At 39.3% G+C, this 23,136-nt stretch overlaps 1 protein-coding gene and 1 long non-coding RNA gene across 5 annotated transcripts; one reads left to right on the top strand and one right to left on the bottom strand.

Annotated features, from left to right (window-relative positions):
* Window positions 1–339: 339 nt before the first annotated feature.
* Window positions 340–14,513, bottom strand: LOC116782001 (epidermal retinol dehydrogenase 2-like). 3 transcript variants are annotated; one of them, XM_032677967.1, is made up of 7 exons: window positions 14,385–14,513; window positions 11,084–11,427; window positions 6,581–6,712; window positions 5,519–5,618; window positions 4,421–4,565; window positions 3,729–3,857; window positions 340–3,126 (listed from the first exon to the last, which is right to left on the bottom strand). In XM_032677967.1, exons 2-7 carry the CDS (start codon window positions 11,402–11,404, stop codon window positions 3,033–3,035), a joined length of 921 nt encoding a protein of 306 aa, XP_032533858.1. In that variant the 5' UTR covers window positions 11,405–11,427; window positions 14,385–14,513; the 3' UTR covers window positions 340–3,032. The 3 variants fall into 3 exon arrangements, with proteins under 3 accessions (XP_032533858.1, XP_032533863.1, XP_032533873.1); XM_032677972.1 differs by lacking the exon at window positions 14,385–14,513 and adding an exon at window positions 14,254–14,370; XM_032677982.1 differs by lacking the exon at window positions 14,385–14,513 and adding an exon at window positions 14,223–14,242.
* LOC116782020 lies at window positions 14,288–21,980 on the top strand. Of its 2 annotated transcripts, none has more exons than XR_004355061.1 (3): window positions 14,288–14,831; window positions 15,049–15,150; window positions 18,156–21,980. It is a non-coding gene; the product is annotated as an uncharacterized LOC116782020 (long non-coding RNA). The 2 variants fall into 2 exon arrangements; XR_004355062.1 differs by having other exon boundaries at window positions 18,159–21,630.
* The last annotated feature ends 1,156 nt before the right edge of the window (window positions 21,981–23,136 follow it).

Raw genomic sequence — 23,136 nt, 5'->3', positions numbered from 1 at the left:
ACCATACGTTGTCTTTGAATCACCCTATCACTAATTTTTAAGCCAACACAGCCGTCCCAGCCAAATTTGGGACCCAGTCATTTTTGTTAAGAGACTATTTAATATTTCAAGCAGTGGTCATGAAACCAACAATTCTTTTGTGGGAGCTGTCCGACATACCATTCAGCAGTCCTGGGCTACTGTCACACATTATGCTGTCACAAATGAGTTGCTCTTTCTTTTGATGTTCTATCTTCTTGTTTGGGTCTGACAGCTATCCTTCCATGAGTTTTCTTGCTAAAAGCAGGAGGAAAGAGTCTCTCTTAGCATCAGGAAAGTAGTCAGTCAAAACCATTATTATGCTGGAAGTAAACCATCTTTTATCTCAAAAAGTTCATATGGCAGTTGAAGATCCAAACACTCCATGCAACCTTCTGAACACAGGGAAGCTGTTTGTGCTGTTTGACCTCTAGGATACAGCTCCACTTATCTGTCATGCCATCTCAGGAGATGTGGAAGATCAAAAGCACCACAGGACAGGCTATTATCCTCCAGGCACATGATGTAATTTGGCAGTGACCACAGTATTCAAAGTGGCAGAAGCACACTTATATAAAAGCAATATTTCTGTACTCCTACCGGCAGAGCAGAAATTTTCTAGTGAAGCTCTGTATGACATGTTGTACGTGCTCAATCTTCCACAGAGCTTGGTCTCTAAAAGATACGAATATACTGGACTCAGGCCAGCAAAGGGCTGCAAAGATAATTAAGGTACTGGAACACCTGTGATACAAGGAGAGGACAAGATTGCTGAGATTGCTCAGTCTGGAAAAAAAGGCTCAGGCCCAATGTGTATAAGTACCTAAAAGGAAGGTGTAAAACACAGAACCAGACTCTTAGTGGTATTCACGTAAAAGAAAAGAAAAAAGAAAGTACATTCAATATAAACATAATTTTATTTGTTTTTAAGAAGAGTGTGAACAAACACTGGAACAGGTTACCCAGAGAGATTATAGAGTTTTCAACCTTAGAGATATTTAGAACTTAACTGAACACAGATACTTTCCAAGCTTCATGATTCTGTGAAGTCATAGTCCCTTGGAGATGTACTTCTCTAGCACAGATTATTCAGGTAAAATCCTCCAAGTGGTGTGACAAATCTGAACCTGCTGAGAATCCACAAATCCCACTGCCTGACTCACTGCTTCTAATTTCACTCAGAAGAACATGTCCACAAAGACACTAAAAATGAAAAGCTACTTGCTCTGGAGTTTGGTACTCATACTGTTTACATGCATAACCCACTTTTCTTCCCCTTTGCTCCAGAATTCTGCATGCCTAGTATTTCATAGCCAGAAGGGAAAAATGTGGTCCATTAGTATAAAAAGGTGAGGAGTCTGAAAACACAAATACATCACACAGTTATTAGTGGTGGACTTTGAGAACAGTGAGATGTGTGTATGGACACCACATTTAGACAGCCTCATTTTTTACTTGCTAACTTTTGTTTCCTCAAGTGTAAAATAAGTGGAAATTCTGAGGTAGAAAAGCTGCAGAACTGAGAGTGAAACAAATCTCTTCATCAGTCTGAATTCTAGCTCTCATTGATCCCTCATAAAGGTAAGACTTTTTAACACACTTGTTTTACTCAGTGTTTCTTGCTCATCAGTAGTAAAGTAAATCTTTCTCTGCTAGTATATTTCACTAATTGTATAGACAAGAGAAATGAAATAGTTTCTAGGCCATCATGTAAAGAAAAAAAAAAAGACCCACCATTAAAAAAAGTCACCCTTTTCTCCATACCATTCCAACTGCTGTACCAATTGCTAGCAGAGTACTGTGACATGACATGGGCTTAGCCAGCATTTCCATAAATGACATACATATAAGATTCCTGTTTCTTGTTTTGGATTACAAAAAGCCAAGGGGGCTTTCAGCTTTCTAAGCGTCCCTTTTCAAAAGGGCAAGGCCTCCTCAGCATATGTCCAAAATAAATGGATGGTCCTAAGAGTAAAGGGAAAGTAAAACAAGTCTCTGTAGACACAAGGCAACCTGCCACCCAACTCAGAGAACTAAAACATCATGCCATTACTCAAGCTATGACTGGAATGAGACCATTCACTCCAGTTCCATCAGCATCATCCCTTTCTGAAGTAATCCCAAGAGAAACCCCTATTATTCAATACACCACCTCTGCTTTTAGTAGCTTGTTGTCTTACTTGACAAGACATTATATTGCCCACCTAGACTGGCAGTCTTATGCTTTATAGCTACAAGTTCATTCTTTTTAGGAGATGACAATTTAAAATTGTTCTTAAAATACTGCACCTAAATGATAAAAGACTTCTGTTAAAAAGTTGCAAAGTATGAGCTTTTAAAATAAATTAGGCAAAGTAGATCAGCAGCACAAACACATAATTTAAATCCTTCCCCATCCCTGTTCCGACATCCATAGTCATCTGTGAGTTCAGAGACCACCACCTCCAAATATTAATACATGTCATTAATGTATTTCATTGTTTTTTCATCAACACAGCACGTATTTTCATTTCACAAAAACTTTCATTCGTATGAATTACAATCTTGTTTCAGGAAACTCTTGAATTCTTCAGCTTACCAGGGAATGATACCAGCAGTACAGCTCATCCTCATGGTTCATTGAATGGCAGCAAGAAGTTCAGGTCCACTGGAGCCTTTTCTGGCTCCCTGCTGAATACATGAAGCTTCTTGCTCCGTTCTCCCCGCGAAGTCGCCAATTAGTAGTTCGTGATGGAGGATCATATTTAAGGCATTATAAACAGACATAACCAAAGCAACTAAATTCAATTAATGTATTTTCATAATGAGATGAAAAGAAACCAGTTCACTGGATTAAAAAAATATTTTAAATGAAAGCTGTTAAGTGCCAATTAAAAAGCAACTTTTCTAAATCTTGTTACTAATGAGAAATGAGGCACCCTAAGTTCACAGCTGCTAGAGAAGCAAATGTTTCCCATCACCACCTTTAGCAAGGTCCACTTTAGAGTTGCTAGTCTCTGCATTTTGTGCTTTTTTTACTCCTTCTTTGGTCGACCTTTGAAGGTATCCATTGCATGGAGTACTCCAAAATAGTCCATAAGGAGAACAGTTGCTTTCACTGGTAGAATGCTGTAAGGAAGAAGATAGAAAGGAACAAAACACACATCAGAGGAGCTGTGCAGTTTTATCACAAATTAGTTTTACCTGGCTAGTACTGGCAAAGGCAGTATACTCTTTAGAATATTGACCCACTGGTCCTCTCATAATATCTATTATACTTGTTTGGCAGCCTGAGTTATTAGACAGATTGGTATCCCAACCTGGCTTTTAACAGAGTCATAAATGCCCTAATGCTGGAGCAAGACACCAGATAGGTGCTGGGTTAACGGTTGCACTCAATGATCTTAGAGGTCTTTTTCAACCAATGATCCTATGACATGCAGTTACGGAGCAGCAGGCCCAGTCTCTACAGCCTACTGTAAAACAGCACCCCAATGGAGTCAGCAAGTCACAGTTAGACATTTCTGTCATTGTTCTGTGGTCCAAGGGTAGACTGAACCCCTAAAACAAAACAAAAAAGAAAACGAAGAAGAGAAACCCTCCAGAAATATGTAGAACCTAATGAAAAGTCACAGCAACAAGTAGAAGTCTGTTTGGTACATTTAGTCAAACATGCAGCTGGAACATCCCTGGACAGAAAAGAGAGAGAGGAAAAGAAAGTCATAACTTACCTTTTCAAAGCAAATAATGCATGAAGGATGGTGTGTGGTATCAGCAACAGTTCTTGGTTCTGCCGAACAGCAGTGACTATCTTCTCAGCCACATACTCTGGATCCAGCACAGGAAGCATACGTGGCCACCTGAAAGAGAAAACATCTCTTACTGTAATATAAATTGGTTTGAATTCACATTTAACTCAAAATAAGTCTCCATTTTACAGTTATTCAACTAGAAAAAGAAATAAATACCACAAATCCTATGAACAACGAACCTTCATTATGTTAGAGTGAGTGGACATTGTTATTTTCCCTCTGTATGACCTCTCACAAGAGAAATCAGAGTCCTCCTATTAAGACACACCAGGCTTTTATTCAGTTTATAAATTTTGTCATTATACACACATACTGAGCAAACCTATGACATTGGTTTCAGGAGGGGAATGGGGGTTTAGAAACCAGACAGGACAACTGGAGCGTTTGGCTTCTGCAGAGGAAAGGACACTAATTATTCACATTTCAGCTTAAATGAATGGTAAAGTACTTAGGCTTTTGACATTTGGGTTGCCCAGTCACTGTTAACACCCATCTGAAGCCCTAAAAACAGCACAAGCAGAGAAAAGCCTAGCTCCTGATTTTCATAAAGGAAATAGGGGTAACACACTAAACATGCAACTTGCATAAAAACCTCACAAGAGTTTACTCACTTGGTTTTAACACCATCAAACATTCCTGTGTTTATGACAACAGGACACACAATTGTGGTTTTAATACCAGTCTTTCCCAGACTTCTCATCTCTATATCAATTGACTCTGCAAAACCAACTGCTGCAAATTTACTTGAACAGTAATCTGTAAAATAAACATTAATTGCAGTTTAATATTTAAATTTACAAGTTCAACTTTACTGAACAGATTAACAGTTTTTGACAGAGAACAAAATTTTGCTCTAGTAAGTAAACGGACTAGACACCTATTCTTTTTTCAGTGTACAACAACACAATATAGTATCAAGATGATATATACATAGTGCCTGCAGGAAATTACTGTCCAATAATAAAACACTTCACAAAAGAATAGGAACGGTTTTCAGGATTAAATTACTAATAAAATTTGCCTTTGATGTGATTCATTCCATTACTTTCCCTCTCCTAAATTAACAGTTGTTCTAGACTGGCAGACAGAGGGTCTCTCATTGCATCCTTGCTATCACTTTTCCACTCTCTATGGAGCAATGGTAAATGAAATTACCTTTTCATACCAGACCTTATCTTTGAATCCATGTACTTGCTTCTTATATATCAAACTCAAGTTTTCAAGACTCTCTAATGTGGTTTCAACTTGAAACGCAATTTGTCCTCATTATCACTGCCTTGAGGCTAGATTTCTTTTACTGCTATGTCACCTTATTTCATTTTCCTCCCCCTTTGTATACATTTTCCAGAAATGCCTTCTGAGTTTTCACTAAATCTAGAGTGGCCTCTTCCCTATCAGAGATGCTCAAGTTACCTTTATGGAAACTGAGACCCTCAGTGTTGCAAGTTCTATATGGCTTCTAGATCTTCTAACTGCCTTGGCAGATAAACCTGTTTTAGATTACAGCTGAGCTTCTGGAAAACTCTTTTTAAAAGAAATTGTCTATTTAAGGTCAGCTGCTTTGAAAGTATGACTATTTGCTGTACCTATAAGGAAAGATCCAGAAAACTCAAGTTTAGTTTGTGGGGGTTTTTTTTCCCCCATGAGTATTGACTGCAGAATTTAAATCAAACTAATTGTCTAAATGAACATTAGCTTTAATACACTACCTGAAAGACGAGTGATTCCACATATGCCTGCAGCGCTTGCCATGCTAACCAAGTGTCCATGGTTAGTGGCAATCATTGCTGGGAGGAAGGCTTTGTAAGTCTGCAATATAAGTCAGAGTTGCAATGTAACATTTTACTAATTAAGCTACATGTGATAATATTATGAAATTGCTGGTTTTAGAGAAATTCTCCCTACAGAAGCTCTCCCCCTTCCATTATGGAAAGGGGGTGTGTGGGTATGTGGAGTTTGTTGTTTGAACTCTAACCTTCAGGTATTTTAACAGGGACTTTTCCAGCCACACAAGTACTACCAAAGACAGATGATAACTTGCTGAAAGCTAACTATATAGATTCAGCTAGTTGTGAAGTTTCTTCCAGCTCACCACTGCAACATTTCAAACGAGAATGAAGTGTTCAGTGCAAATTTTCTAAAATGGCAAAAATTGGAATTTCATGTTTTCCTTCTACTGAAGTCATTAAATCTTTGTTATTAAATTTATTTATAAATAAACCAAAACATTTTAATATCTTCTTCACAATTCTTTATGATAGAAACACCACATAGGTGATCTGCCTTGCCTGGAAGGAAGAAAAAGCACATAAGCTTATTAATTTTGAACAAAAGCTCCACGTATTATTAAGAGCATTATCTGAACATGTGGTATTTCTTACTGAAACTATCATAACCACAAAACAACTAGAACACTAACAGAATTGAACATTTCTCTGTGACTAGGGCAGCAACTATTCAGATGGGCCTGTTCATGTCGCTTCATCATATGACTACAATCAGAATTTAGAAGATGGTAAACTTTGGTTCTTAAGAGCATTTCTAAATGTGAAATACTTCCTACCTACACCAGAGATTCTCAAAGGATCCACTCTTCCACCTTTTTTTTTTTTTTTTTTTTTACAGACTTCAGGGCATAGAAAGCAATTTCTTGTATCATTTCTAACTGCACTTCCTTGCATGTTTCCCTCAATTCCAAAAGGCAAAATTAACACTGAAAACATGTTAGAGGGATGTTTTATATATATATATATGGAAAATACGGGTATTACCCAGAAGTGTGCCATTGTGTTCACTTCCATGGTTTTTTCTACAAGTGAATCTGGAGAATCAATAAATGTCTTCCCAGTTACAATACCAGCATTGTTGACTAGGATGCTAACATCGCCAACCTCTTTTTTAACCTAAAACAAAAAGCATCAAGAGATTACAATAAATACGAAACATGCTTTCCAAGTATTATATAAGAAAACTTAACAAACAGAAATATTAAACATTTCAAATAAGTTAAACTTATCCTCTTATGGATCCAAACACCTCAGGTCCCTGCATATTTTCACCTGACACCTTTTTAAAATCTTTGTTTTCTACTGGATTTTCTTTGGAGATGTGGAGTCCAACAGCTCCATACAAGCTTCTGCTTTCAGCACCTCTGTTTCTGGGGACAACTGTTACAGATAAGTGTCTACTGCAGAGAGCTTAACGAATGCAACAAGTATTTTTCTACGGTAAATCCATCTTAAAATCAACAAACAATTCTGGACTAGAAACTGGTACACTCTACCCTAGAAAATAAGCTGGCTAAAAAGCCATACCTATACATTTAATTCAGTAGGAGGAAGTATAGTTCTCATTTTAGCTCCAGACAGAAAACATTGATGAACAGACTCACTTGAGGGAACAACTACAGGCCAGCTGATACCAAGATACTGTACCGGCTCTCAAAAGGAGAATGAAAATATTCAATATAGTATTTGTAGTACAATTAATTCATCTGAGCTATCTGGGAAAAAAAGAAAAAAGTACTCTTTATGTTGTTTAATTTGTGAGTTCCAGATTAAGTGCTGAACATGTACTGATCAGTAGTTTTGGGAAACCAGGTTGGTTTTATACCATTTTGCCATACAACTGGAGATCACAGAACCTTAACTTCTTCATGCTTCTTTTGCTAGATGCCTACAGTGACTAAAGAAAGCCCAGGCAGACCAGATAGGCAAGCCTATATAATAGTATAGAATTAAAGGGTAATTTATCACCTACTCTTTAGTCTAGCTTAACTTTCTCATCTTCCTTAAACTTATTCATGTTTGTTGACTAAGCAAGGGTTCAAAAAAAACAAACTACAAAACCCAGAGAGCAGCTTACACAGAATTAGGATTACACAGAATAACTTATATAACAAATTCAACAGCCAGAGCCACTGTCCACTTCAGTCATTGCTCGAATATTCTTATCTGTCTATTGCTCTCTCAAAAAGTTGTAGCAATTTAAATACTCTGAAGCAGTGGCACATGATCTCCATAGGCAGCCTCAGACAAGTTGTTCCAGTCACCAACCTGAGTATGCACCCCTCAACACAAGTTAAAAATAGCATAGACTCATAAATGTATTTGTTAGTAAGGGATGTTTTAATACTGCCTCATGTCAGATGATCTAGCAATTCTGGAAACCTGGACCAGTACCTCAAATCTACTCTTTGGGGCAAATAAATACCTGAATAAATGGTCATGCTTCTTTTGTGCAAACAAAAAAAGGACAGAGTTGGGGGATGTGGTACGTACAGTTTGTAACTTGGTGACTGGGCCACTCACATTAGATGAGCAGAAGGAACATCAAACAGAACTTTTATCACACCATTTCTAACTGGTGGTGAAAACCTGAACAACCTCTTCTTTTACCACTTGGCTCTGCTGAGTCTTACAAAATATATTCACATTTTGGATGGAATTCAAAGCAGATTTAAGTGCCACACTTTGCAACCCAGACAAATAATTCCAGCTTTACAACACCTCTGTTCATGCTGCTTCCCTATTAACTAGATGTGACAGCTTTCCTCAGCAAATTGGCTGTTTTAATTCACTTCTCTCAGCCCTCCCTTGTGCATGACAGTGCCACGATACTCAGCACAGGCTTCCACACTCTGCTTTGAGGCCAAGTATAGAGACCTTTATCAAACCTTTTCTCTAGCTACTGGGGGTGGAGGAGTGAGTGTGTGTGTATGTGTAAAAATAATGCCAACTCTCCAGAGCATTAAACCTCTCAAATCATGCAGTGCAAGAAATTGTGTTCCAGGTGTTTTAGGCCTCAGCAAAGGAAGCATTATGCAAACAGCTGGTCTGATTAAACATCTTTTTCAGGTATAAACATTTTTCTGTTTGTTTCTGCATTTATACTTAAGCATTTACACTGAAGTTTAGTAGTGAGCAATTCCCATGGTTCCCAAACAGCATTCCAAAATGTGTACTTACTAAAAACCATGAGCACCTCCAAAACTGCTTACAAGAGGTATTAAAAAACACTGGATATTTTATAGGCAGCATGAAATACCACCAGGAAGTGTGTTTCTACTGTTGCTCCTCTGCACAAGAAAGAAGACTCTTAGAATACTGGAAGACTGACTGTAAACTATCATCTTGACCAAAAAGCAAGAAACAAAACCAGCAGATAAGTAAAGAAGTACAATGCAAGAGAGATCCTGAAAGTAACTGTGACCCATGATGCAATTTTGCAGCATGACTATGAGAAGAGGCTTCTGTTTCTTCACAAGTAGGAGGAACAAAAAGCAGAGTTAATTCCATCTTTCAAGATCCTAGATTCTTTAAGTTTAGCTGAACTTGAGGGAGGGGTAGACAAGAGAAGGCCACATTCCTTTATGAGTTGGGTACTTCTGGAACAGGGACATTAGAAATAAATTTTAAGCTATAGCTCTTGATAGCCAAAAGCTGTCCTTGATCCTGTTAGTACAGGAAAGGAACAAGGACCTCACATGTGCAGGGCCTTTTGGTTCTCTTCCCGCTGAAGTAAACTTTTTTCCTGGTGTCTCTGTGTGGCTGATAAAGCAAATATTAAAGGTTCACATAAATTCCTTTTTCACTTTGAGATTTGGCTTTTACTGTGGGCAAAGTTTTCAACCATATCTTGTCCCACCTGCATGAATTTAGTTCACTATAGTCTTGCAAAACCCCAAGTCACTGTGTGAAGCTAAATCACCAGAAGGGGAAAAAAACCCCAGAATCTGGAACCATGATATCATATTTTGCAAAGGATGATGCTGAGCACTGTAAGCCAAAGTCTACTATACTGCATTAAGTAAACAGTGGCACAAGGCACCAACTAAAGTCTTTTTGTCACTTGTAAGATGGGAAAGTTGCTAGCGTGATTCTACAACAGCACCAGGACGTGACATTTCTGGAATAACATTAGTAGGGTATTTTCTTTTCTGGGATCAGCAGGAGGATTATTAGTGAATCTGACGGTTAGTGAACTACTGACAAAGTTATAAGTGAGGGATCATGCACCAAGACCGTATTACAACTTCTTTGCCCCTGTCTAGCTCTGTTTGTATCATCTGTTAGTATCATTGGTGTTACACACAAATCTACATGCGCTTGTCTTTTTTAAATTTGGGCAGAATGGCTCAATTACTGCTTTTCTCCATGGGACTGAAGTGTTAGCCCTCAAGTCTTCAAAACTGAAGGTTAGTTTCCATCTTCTTCGTTCCAGTGTCCTTCACTCTACAATACTCCCTCCTCCTCCAGCCCTCCCAGTTCAGCAGGAAGTACAGCTACAGGCCTGTGGAGAGACATGTGCAGCTACTCTGCAGGGATAGCAGATGTCCAGCTCAGCTGGTGTAAAGGAGCTGCGAGGGGGACCAAGGATGATCAGAATTACTGGAATAAAAAAACCAATAGCACCAGCCTCTAACAAGCTGCAAGTTATGCATAAGCTTCACTTATCAGAAAGCTTGTTGTAATCATTTTCGCAGATAGAAAAAGAAAAAAGGCTAGAGCTTCTTAAAGAGCACCAAAACCTGAGTTCAGCCTTCAGCCAATAGATGTTCCTGAAGGCAGCAGAACTTTTTTTTTCTTTTAAAGAATTTATCCCCAGGCAAACACTCACTGTGGAAACTTTTTAGTCCAACAGTTAAGTTTAGCAAATTTTAAGCAAATGAGAACATGTTGTTATACTGGAAACTGTTAAGCAATTTTAGCTTTTGGCAATGCTACTATGCTGCCCAAAATATCTAACTACATGCTATGTTTACAAAGCTCTTCAGAAATGAAAGAAAGAAATATTTAAGACCTCAAGATATATTTATTAATTCAGACAAAGTGAGTTTGCAAAAATCTATTCACAGCCATCGAATTATTTGAAAATTGTCTAAGCAGTTAATCCTTTTTACGATGTATGGTCTTTAGGGTTTAATTTTGGCAAAAGGCTGCCAGAACTTGAAAAACTGCTTTAGCTTCAATAAATTGATTTTCTGCACTTCACGAGTAAGTGCCTGCTCAGTAATTGAATGAATGATTGAGAAGTTACCCAGCTGAAATGAGCTACTGAAAAAGGGAAACAGCTCTTTTTACTTTTTAAGGAATAAAGATACACAAGTCAACTCTAAAAAACAGAATTCTTGAACTAGATAACGCACAATACATTCAGAATTAATTAACCTTAATTTCTTGCTTTCAAGCCACTAAAAAACTCAATCATGCATCTAACACAGGTGCATACACTCATCTTAGGATAGTGTCAAAGCCGCAAATAAGATACTTTACCTGATCAGCTACTCTGTAGATATCCTGCCTCTTACTAATATCACAGATGTAAGAGTGTACTCTTTCTGCTCCATTTTCTCTGGCCAGTCTGACTGTCTCCTTGAGCCCCTCTTGATTAACATCCCATAGAACCAACGTGGCTCCAAGTCTGGCAAACTTTAATGATAAGCATCTTCCAACGCCACTTGCTGCTCCTGTTATTAATACTATTTCACCACTAACATTCTTCTTCCGTCTAGGCACAACCAAGAACACCAGTGACTCCAGTAAGTAATAAACAAGAAGTCCGATGACTTTTAATGTTTCCAGGAAGAAGTTCATCTTGAGGCTATTTATTCAGATACCTGATGAAAAAAAAAAAACCCAAACATTTACCAAATAGGATAAACCATAGAGAGTAATCAAACGCCAACATTTCAAAACTGAAAACACATTTTCAGGTCCATTCTAAATATTTTCTCTAGCCCACTTTTGGTGTTGTTTCAAAAAAATGTATAGGCTTACACCTGCATATCTGACCCAATTTTTCATGTTCTATCTCATCTCCAGGTTCTTCCTCCAGAATGCAGTACACAATTCATTTACAATTCAGCAGCAGTAAGAAACAACTGCCCTTGTTTGGTTTAGAAATTCCCCATTCCTGATGTTATGGGTTTCATTCTCTGCTCGGACAGAATGTGGACTCAAAATAAAATAGAACAAAAAAAATAATAATGAAAGTGATATCTACCCATTGAACATCTTAAACAGAAATGCATGACAAACAACTTTAGTGCTCATAAGCTAGTACTTTAGTAAGGAAAAATTCTGCTTTTAGAACCACAATGTTTTTTGCTTTGTAGGCACTCCTTGTCATCACAAAATATGTAGAACAAGTCACAGTCTCAACTCTGCCAAAAAAACCCCAAAAACCCATGAGCATAGGGACAATATCCTTATAAGTCTCCAAAACACAGCAGGTAAACAACTGGCTGTCACTCCTAGCTTTTCAACTACCTGTACTACCATTATTGAGGAGAGTTTGCTTTTGCAGTTGAACACAGTGCTGTAAGAACTCACTGCAAAGCTGTTGGGTTTCTTCTCTTCAACCTTCCTGCACGAAGCAAATGTCATAGGCTTGAATCATACCATCTCAGATATGCTTTTAACCTCACAGTCTGTACTCATCCAGTAATGATGAAAACCAAGCAGGCATTTAAGCCCTTGAAGAAATGTTATTTTATTTCCCAGTAATGCTATGCAAGAAACGCACCCTTCGTCAAAGGAGATCTTTAATCTCTTAACTACAGTATGAAGGATTATTATCTTCCTTCTCAGCTAAATGTAGAGTATGCTGGCACTTACACTTCAACCTTTAGCACTATATGCCCACTTTGCTTACATTCTTAGTGAACTTTGCTATCTATGTATATAGGTAATCGTGTTTGACAAGTGGCAGGAAATAAGTAACTTAGATCTCTGCTACTCTGAGCAAAGTTCATGAAAGTTAGCATGTGGACATAAATGTGTTATCACGAGTCAGATTTTGTACATGGGAAACAAGGGCAGTCTTGAAAAGAGATAGGCTACTGCTAGAACACAGCTAGTTATTTCAGAAAGTTTTCTGGCAGAAACATTAGAACATCTTAAAAGTATTCCAATAACAGAAAAACATTTGTCAAAAACATAGTGGGTGGGAAAACAAGTTCTTCTTTCTGGAGAAGTCTTAGGGAGAATGCTTTCTGTTGAATACTTTCTATTCCTCATTAAAATGTGACAAAATGTACATAGAGGCAGTAACACCAGTAAGAAATGGAAGAAATATCAAAGCAGCACAGGAATATTTTTCTAGAAATAATACTGACATGTCCTGTAATGGGCTCTCATAGCTATAGAGCTACTACAGATTAAGCAAAAGTAGAGTTACAAAAGTGTCATTAAATTTCATGTACATATATATATATATATATATATATAAAAACCAGCAAGTTTTTGAAAACACAAGTTCTTTGTTGAGTTTAAAACAGAAGCAACAAATCTTTAAAATAAATGCAATTGCTGAATTTAGCCTGATTACACTAATTTAATGCACCAAACAAAACACCTTCCATTTACATGAAAGGGGACTGGCAACTCTGGAGTAGATAAGGATATTAAAGTTAATCCCTAAGGAAAACTGAGGGAGGCAATTGCCTTCAGAGGCAATACACGATTTGACTTAAACCCAGTTTAGAACTTAGGACAGTAATTCTTTAAATAAAATAATCATATATTAGGCTTGTATAGAACAGACAGACATTAGATTTTTCAGAAAAGTACTGACTTTCACTTAATGAAGTAGAATTGTTGAGGCATACAGACCACAGGATACTTCCGGTTAGAACATCAACTCTACATCCTTCAAAGAGACAATTTCCATTGACACATTTCTCCCCCAACTCAACTTTGACTGGGGCAGGAGTCCTCCATTCTCACTCACTGCATTAGAACTGCTAATTATACCAGCTACTGTAACCAAGCATATCCATACAGACAGTTAAATTTACCAACTCACTTGGCCGATTTTGCATCCTCAACTTAAGCAACTGGGGATTTATTTCCAGGTGAATTAACCGAAGATGCCTTTGGCACATATAAGATCTCAGATCACTTCTGATGCCATGAATTATTTTTTAATATGTCTACATCCACACAGACATAAGTGTGGAAGGCTGTTTACGCAGTAGTGAAGTATCAGAGGTTTTACAATGGCTTATCAGACAGATCTCGAGTGCAGATAACTTTGCTAACACAGGCTTGTTGGTACCTGCGACAAAACTCACAGCCGACAGGCTCTTGCAGACCTAACAGACTCCTAAAGACTATCATCGCTCACAAATCACAAGGGCAGGACTGAGGCTGGCAGCTGAACGGCAAAACACCTTTGCTAGTCGAAGGGACTAAAGGTTGATCACGCAGGCACCTGAGCAGGACTTGGCATGCATGAATTTTTCTCACTGCGTCTGGAGGGTTGCGATCCCACAAAAATATAGTGGTCCTGTAGCGAAGACTGTCCAAGAGCTGAGGTGCAGCAATACCGTCCTCATCACCCGGAGGATGTCGGACAACCTCACTCTCACTTAGCGTCTGCTAACCCGATCAGCATCATAACAAAACCTAAGGGCAGCTTTCAGCTGCGGTAACCGGCTCACTACTCGCTTTCAGGCCGCCTTCCCGGCACTCGCCGCTGCCCGGGCCCCCCGCTCCTCCCGCCGAGCGACCGCACAGCCTGTCCCGTCCGCCAGCGCCCGCCCGCCCAGAACTCCCCCAGGACCGTGGGTACCTCCGTCTGCCCGGCGTGGCACAGCGGCTCTGATGAGGGCGACAGCAAGGCGAGGGAGAAGAAAAATCTGCAGGGCGGAGCGGAGCAGCCCTGCTTTTATGTCGGCAGCCCGCCCCGGCGCGGGGCTGACCGGATGCCCGGGGGCGGGACGAGATGGAATGGCATGGGATAGCATAGTATGGCATGGCATGGCAGGGATGGCATGGTATGGATGGCATGGCCCCTCTCCGCTCCGCTCTGCGGCGGCAGACAGCCGGGCCGGGGGCTGCGGTTTGCCAGGGCCTGCCGGGCGGTGGGACAGCATTCAGCCAGGCGGGGGGAGCGGGCGGAGGGGTGCCTGCCCTCCGCGCCCAGCACGGAGCTGTGGGGTCGCCCCCGGAAAGGAGAGCTGCGGCCCCGGGGGGCAGTGAGGACGCTCGGGCCCCTGGGCTGCTCGCTGAGGCCGCGGTAGGGCCACGGACTCAGAGGACGGAGCAGCTTTATGGGGCAAAGGCCCTCGGGGCGACGGCCCCATACTTTCCCTTTGTTGTTGTTGTTGTTTTGTTTGTTGTGGGTTTTTTGGGTTTTTTTGTTTTGTTTTGTTTTGTGTTTTTTTGTTGGTTTTTTTTGTGTTTTGGTGGTTTTTTTTGTTTTTATTCATAATGTCCTTTTGATTTTTATGAAGGAGAGATTTTTCTGTTGGAGAGATGACCGACTGGGAGAAGATGGATTTCGCACAGCTGGTCTAGAACGAGTGTGGGTGCTGGAGGGCTCCTACTGAGCAGAGGTGGGTGCTGATTATGGCTTCAGAGGAACTCTGAAGAAAACTGTTGGGCAGTATTGGGCTTCAGACGTGTAGGATTTATGGAAGCCTGTGTGAACAAGTCACTACACATGTGGTGGTTGTAACTCCATGTAGAGACCTGCACACCTGGTTGTTGTGAAGAGATCACCTGACCTGTAGGGCCAAACCCTGTGTGAAGCCATAATGTGTAAAAGGGGTTTCACCAGGGTGAGTGTGACCCTTTCAGGGTGGTGTCCTCTCAAGGGAATGAACAACACTCCAGCTTGCAAAATGTCTTCTGGCTGTGGTCAGAATAAAGTCTTGAGTTTGCTAATTCAGTGAAATGCTCTGCATTTACTGCTACATATGCTTGAATCCCTTAGGGCAGCATTGTTTTGGAAGGTTTTTTTAATGTCATGCTCTTCCTTAGCCAGCAGAACTCTGAAACTGTAAGGTACTGAATATTCACAACTTCAAGGAAAGTTTGTATGAGGAGATGTTTAGTACCCACGAATAAATAGAAAAAAATATGACTGAAGGCATTTGCTTGGCAAATCATTGTCATGATCATTAATATGCCTCCTTTCCAGACTGGCATCTTTGTGTTGTTGTTATACTTCTGTAGAAGTATGAGAACACAGCTTTTGGAGTGTTATTTTCATCTGATGAATTAAGCAAATATTTATGAAACACTAGAATTAATATACTGCTTAATAATGGCTGTGAAACAGCAATTAATAATGTAAGCTACCTTGAGAAGCTTTGAAAATCTGTTGTTTGATCCAGTATTCTTCAAAGAAAATTTGAAAACTTCATGTGCACAACCACTTTGAAGGAAAAAGGATGGAAGCACACTTGGCAATACATACTGTAGAGAGCAGGTTGCTTTAGTTGCTTGCTTGCCTTGAAATAAATGGGTCCCCATAGTCAAAAAGAGTAGAGGCCTGTAAGGTGCTGTGCTATTTCAATAGATATGTTTCTTGCTTTGCCTACACTTTAAATTATTGTTGAAAGAGGTCAAAAGGTCTTTTATTTCAGGTATGCAGCTTTGGATCAGAGTCTAGGCTCTTGACTATAAACTCTGCTGCACCCTAAGAGCTAAGAAATAAACTGCTGGATTAGAATATTTTAGTGGGAGTTAATGTATTGTATTAATACAGTACATTCAGGAGGCTAATGATAATCAAACAGTGACACTGGTGGCTGCTCCTTTCTTTTTGTGGATTGTATTGTTTAGAGTGGCTTGCTTAAAAACAGGAAGCATAAAAGACCCCTATTCATTTAATTTTAAAAAGGTTTAAATATGTGCTTTATATGAAAACTTGGTAAGTAATAGCATTTAACATTGAGGCTGACCTTATGATTGGAGTTGGAGGATAGAAGGTGGGAGACTTTTCCTTTCCCCAGCTTGTACAAAGATTTCCTGCATGTAATAAACTCACTGAACAAAACTTGCTGAAACAAAACTCACCAGATAGCTCGACTTTGCGAGTCTATGTTATGAAAAACTAAAATTAGTTTGTAGAGAAACCATTTTTAAGATGTCAAATGAGCGTCTTCCGCAGTTTTGGGTCAGAGAAGACCCAAGTGGAATCATTACTCTTGATTCAGGTCTAGAAATGGAACTACGCTAATTTGTATCAGATAAGGATGTCTCCCTCTTGCCATATGTTACTTTTGGACCAATTTGTGAGTGCTGTCAGCATTCCAGGAGTGTACAACCCCAGGAGATTTGTGTTGTTTGTTTGTTTCGTGTAACATCCTGGTGGATGTTTCCAAAAGAACCCAAGATATTCAAGTCATAAGAACACACTGAGAAACTTTGTAAGTGCTCTCACTTTTGCTTGTCTGAAGTACTTGTGCTACGTAAGTGTACTGCTAATCTAGCCATTTTTTACTGAGGACTGTACTGTATTTTGGCCTACCTTAACTTCAAGAAAACACTTCTTGCCATTTGTTGTAAGGCAGATATTGGCAACTCTGCTGGAACAGTAGCAGAGGTGTAACCTAAAAATAGCACTAAAAATAGCACTAAAGTGCTATTTATACTTCATGTGAGTCTTCGGTAGAAGCTTTATTACATTTGCCTTACTTCACCACTATTTAATCTTGTTTATGGATGTGTCAAACAAATGTGGATAAAGCAAATAGAGAGTAAGGATCGGTCTGAGCTGGATAAATCCAATTGCATGGTGACTAGGATAGTCATCCTCACTTTAGAGTAATAAAACCAAACAACAATATCTTGTCATGCTGTTGCAGCCGTATTTTCTTGAGTTCTCATACTACTTTTTTTTCTACCAGAACACTCAAAATGCGATAAATGTTTTGATATTAAAGCATCAGTTATCCCCCATGTACCCCAGGTGCTGAAGTGGAATAGTGTAATATGCTTGTAAACAGTCAGATCTTTCTGCTTTCTTTGAATGCCTACTGTGAAATTTGTAGAATCCTAAGAAGACCTCATTGCAGTCTTCAACATCCTCACGAGGGGAAGAGGAGAGGCAAGTACTGGTATCTTCACTTTCTTGACCAGTGACAGGGCTCGAGGAAACAGCAGGAAGCTACATCGAGGGAGCTTTAGGTTGGATATCAGGAAAAAGTTTTTCACCCATAGGATGGTTGGGCACTGTAATGGGCTCCCCAGGGAAGTGGTCACAGCACTAAACCTGTCTGAGTTCAAGACATGATGTGATTCTTGGGGTGTCCTGTGCAGGGCCAGGAGTTGGACTTGATGATCCTGATGGGTCCCTTCCAACTCAGCTTATTCTGTGGTAAGTGGCACTGTCAGCTGCTTCAGCAATTGCAGGTATGTCATTGCACTTGCAGCCTGAACAAGCTTGCTCTTAGTCACACATTGCAACTGCTCACAGAGAAGTGGGTCTTCATTTGAAAAACTAATGCCTTGCTAACAGAAGTCAAATGTCTCCTGTGTTGCCTCTGAAGGAAGCAGGGCAAACACCACTGAGCCAGAGTTCTTCAAAATTGACGTTTTTTTCTTATTCCAGCAGAAGAAAAACAACTGAGGCAAAGGAGATTCCAGTCAAACAGAAGAATCATCATTCTGAACACAAAAGACTGAGTTGAATTCTGAATTTTCATTTAACATATGCATTTCCTTTGAGTCATATTTACCATCTAACAGAGGTTTATTGAATTCTAGTTCCCCCTATCATCAGATTTAAAATAGAGGAATTAGAGAAGTGACAAACTATTACCCACTGGTGCCCCATTTACTACATCTGGGAAAAGTGCCAAGTCCTGTTTAGTGAGGGTGAGCAGGTGACATATGATGCACTAACATCTGTTCAAAGTATTTACTACATAGCAAATGTGAGCAGCAGCTTGGTGCACTGAATAGCATCCCTTGCAAATCAAATTGAGAGAGGGACAAATTCTCATCAGAAGAGGAACATGCCAGCACTAAGTATCATCATGACTTAGCCTTTGGATGCTCAGGTCCCAGAGTTCACTCCCTGTTAAACTGTGCTTACAGTATGATAGTCAGTGTCAGGACCTGATACATTGTTTTTCATTCCCTGAGCATTTTACTGCAGTGTAGTAAACCTCCTCAGAACAGATAAGTAAAGCCCTGCAAGAAAATATTTTGATATGGGCTAGCTCTGTAATCAGATTTGTCATATGTTCACACAGCACAGAGGATTGTGTGGGAAGAGGAGTGAAAGCTTGCAAAACAAGACTAACTTAATTGGAGCTCCCATGGGATGAGAAAGTGTGGAATGCACTCTCTTACCTCTCACCTTGGCAACAGGTAGTATGATACACAGGGGCGTGTGTGAAATTATGTTCTTTACTCATGCAGGAATGCCCATTATGTCAGTCCTGTAAGAAGGCAGCATTGGCTGAGCTTCCATCTGCTTCCAGAGCTAACCCACTTTATTCAGAACAGTGAGCTGAATTAAAAAAAAAAAGGTGCATTCTAGTGTGATACAGAAATGTTACATCATATGCTCACATAGTAAGTATGTGACCAAGTGCTCTTATAAATCAGAGCTTTGTCTAGGCAGTGCATGTTTTCTGATCCCTCAGTTGGATTTTATTTGCAAATGCACAAACTGTAACTTTGATGCACTATGAACACAGATAATCAGTAGCCCACCACAGTAAGGTGCAAAGAGATTGCTGTTATGTAGCTCTTGGCTCACTGTTTTTACAGGCTTCCCTATCTGTGCATGATGTGTTCCCCATAGTATCCTTATTTGTAAGAGAACCTGCCTGTACTGCAGGAGGAAGTATCTCACAAGAGATTTTTCTGATTTTTCTCCTTTCTTCATGAAAAAAAGCCCAAACCAAACCCTGTATATTTGTGAATGGTTACTTGGGGAGTTTGGGCTGAAACATCATTTACAATACAGATGTGTACAGGTTGTTGGGATGGATTTAAAGAGAGAAGTTGAAAAAAAAAAAAGTAATTTGTAATCCTTGCTGAACAGTAAGCAGAGTCAGGCAGCTTCCTACTGTCTGGAACTTAGAAAAATTTCTTCCTAATAAAGAGTAATGCAAGGTTTCCGACATGGAAAAATTAGACACAGCAGGGAAGCAAAACTAGCAAAAGAGATCGGAGGTCTGGGAAATGAGGCAGCAAGGCTGTTAACCAGCTAACAGAAAGAAAAGTTAGCAAGATTTTAATTGATTAATTGAATATATGTGAAAGCAGTGGTGGGAGAGTGTATTCTAGTACAGGAATAAGCAGGGATTGGAGGAGAACATGGGATGGAAACAGCAGGGTAAAACCAAAGAACTAACTTAAACCTCCATGTGTTGGAGGGAAGATGCCAGGTAAGGTGGTCATGAATACCTCATATGGGCTTGCAGATCTGTGCCCTGATGGAAAACTGGAGCAGCCTTTCATGGTAGGGGCTACAAGTGAAGATAAATGATAAGGGGAGAAGGAAACAAAGTAATAATGATTCTGTGCCAGAGCTAGTCTTCATTTCTCTGCTTTTCCTTCTTTTCAGATTCTGTTGCTTTTTGTATCATTTCAGATGCTAAATAGCCTGGGGACAGTGAGGTGCAGAACTTCTAGCATACTCTAATGTACTCTGTAACACGTGGCCACTAATTCTCTGCGTGTTCAGGCTCATTCCATACTTGTATCACTGTGAGCTACCATTAAAATAGGAAACATCCTTCACTCCCATGTCCTTTCATTACTTAGTTTTTTTATAGGCCTAAAGTAGATGGGAGTTGTCAGCTCTGCACCATACTTTCTAGGATGTCAGCTCATGCGATTATTAAGCATCAGAATTTTTTGCTATTCTGAAGTGCCTCTCAACAAGGCAAAAAGTACCCTCTGTCTCTCAGTGAAACTTTGTGAATGCCAGAACATACTTACATGTCTTGTGATGCTCTATTTGCAATGCTCTATTTTGGATTGCTGTATATTTCTTACTTGAGATAATGCTGCAAATGTCCGTGATGGAAGTAAAAGCCGCTACATTTCTCTGCACTAATTGTTGGCCTGCAAATTGAAGAAAAATGCTATGAAAGGAAAAACTGCTGATATTTTTATGCTAACTTTTATGTCCTTGATATTATAGTTAGTTGCCAGATGCAATGACATAAACCCTCGAGTCTCTGCTACATGGAAAAGTGCAGCATTGGTGCTTTTGGGTTTTAATTTGCCTTTTCTCTACAATTTCTAAATTATTAGGGTATTTAGTTGCACAGGAAATCCACACATAAACATTTTGATGAAACTGTTTTCTCAGAGAAATGTACATTCACGAACATTGATCATGAAGAATTTACAGGAGTGTACTGGCTTGGACAAGGTTTCACTGTGTTCCCCTGGTTACTTCAGAAGAGCCTCAAACCTGCTACTTTCCGAGTGATCCAGCTGATATCTGATGAACCAGAGATTAAATAACCTTTGCTTTGCCAGGTTTGAATCAAACTTAAATGTCACTCTCCCTTATCTGCAAATTTGGATTTCTATACATAATAGTTTATTTAGGCTGAACAACTCCCCAAAAGAAGATAAGGGTGTACAGGCCTAATTTCCACACGGTGGTTCTGGATGTGCCTCAGGGCTACCCACTTGTGCTGCGTGGTACACATGACATGACATGCAGTGCAAGCTGCTGTATTCATGATGTAAAATTCTGATCTAAACTGGGGAGGTGATTTGTATTCAGGACTTTGAGGTCTTGAGTACTGTCGAGGCTATTGCAGTGCACTGTGGGTTAGAAAGTTAGGGAGTTCAAGGAAAATTAGAGAATTTAAGGAAAAAGACATTTCAAATATATAAGCAGGGGGAAAAAATCCTGTCCAGCTCTTTTAGTCACATTTCTCAACCTTTTTCTAAGTTGTACTATATTTTTGTTGTATATTAGTTATTATATTTACACTTGGATGATTTTGGTACATCAGCTTGCCGTCATTTGTTTGAAATGCATCCAATACATTTTTCCTACAATAAAATGTTGTAATTTTGTGTATTATATATGATTCTTCTTTTAAAATTCCCTGTTGTCACACTTCCGCTCTGATTGTAATGCCTATGGCTGGCTATTGATGGATAAAACTGAGCACCATGTTGTTTGGTGGCAAAGGGCTGATACATGTGATACCACAGCAGCACAAAGTGGTATGATGAAAAAAATCTGAAGGAAGTTTGTAAAGAAAGAAAACCTGTCCAGGAGATTTTTACTCTCAGCTAATCCTAAGGAAAAGCTTGTCACAGAAAAGTTTTTGTAGTCCTTTATTGTATTTGTATTATCTTGATGTATTGTATTATCTTTCATTGTGTTTTATACTAGAAAACCTAGAAACACAGTGCTCAATTAAAACATTTTTCCACAGCTGACTTCAAACAGCCACAGGAGATTTTGATTTTGTGATCTTATTTGTCCAGACATCACTTGCTAAGTGTGAAACCTCACCCACAGAAATCCTAAGAAATCATCTCAATATTACAGAGGCAGAACTTTTTTCCACATTTTGGTTCCATTGGAATGCAGGATATGATCTTAGCACTCATAGTGTCATTTCTCATCTATGTGAATATGAAGTAAGTCCCTTATATTTTCCGAAAGGTCTGCATTTCTCACTATTGCTCATTTAATTTCTGAAATATTTTTCTGTACTAAACTTGAAATCTCTTACGTGTTAATTCCATCACTCAAAGCCAAATAAAACCATTCTTAAAATGCTTACCCATTTAACTTCCTGTAGTTAAAGGATAGTTCCACTAACCTTATCTTTCTCAGCCTCCTTCTTCCTGTTCCCTGAAAATTACACTTGGACAAAACATGATCACTGAACCTGGTTTTAGACTGGACTTTGTTTTAAAATCTATCAGGTTGACAATTGCTTGCTTTTTAAACCCAAATCAATGGTCTCTGAAGTAGGGAATGAGTTTGGAAAGCATTGGGAAGTATGTCAGAATAACACGTGAAGTGACATAAACGTTTTTCAGGGAAGAAAGGATAAGAAAATAGAAAACAATAATTACACCATCATGCACCCACATCTTTCATGCTGAGTGAGGGCTAATTCCCATGCATTTTACTCCCTCTCGGATAAGATATAGAACAAAGAGTGAGCAGGTTGGTTACACTGTGCAATAATTTTTGCTTAAGAGAAATTTCAACAGCTTGGTAGAGTTGAGAGGGGAGAGATGTGATGGAGGAATAGAATATCTCAAATGGTGTGAATGAAGTGAATGATTATTCAGTTCCTCACAATACACAAGTATGTGATAACAAGTGACTGTCATCCTTAAACTATAAATGAAAGAAAAGAAATTGCACTTTCCCTCAAGACCCTTAGTCCTGGAAATCAGACTGATTTTCATGCCAAAAATTGTAATCCTTTTAAGCAAATTGTTTATAAATATATAAATACATACAGAAAAAGGTGTACTTAATAACCATTGTTTCCAGAAATTGCCTACTAGAAGTCCCATTTCAGAGACCCAACAGTCAGCTATGTATGTATGTAATAATTATTGGACATTTTACAAAG

Source organism: Chiroxiphia lanceolata, chromosome 1 (assembly GCF_009829145.1).
Source record: "Chiroxiphia lanceolata isolate bChiLan1 chromosome 1, bChiLan1.pri, whole genome shotgun sequence".
NCBI classification, from domain to species: domain Eukaryota; kingdom Metazoa; phylum Chordata; class Aves; order Passeriformes; family Pipridae; genus Chiroxiphia; species Chiroxiphia lanceolata.
This window is presented reverse-complemented; position numbering and strand designations above follow the sequence as displayed.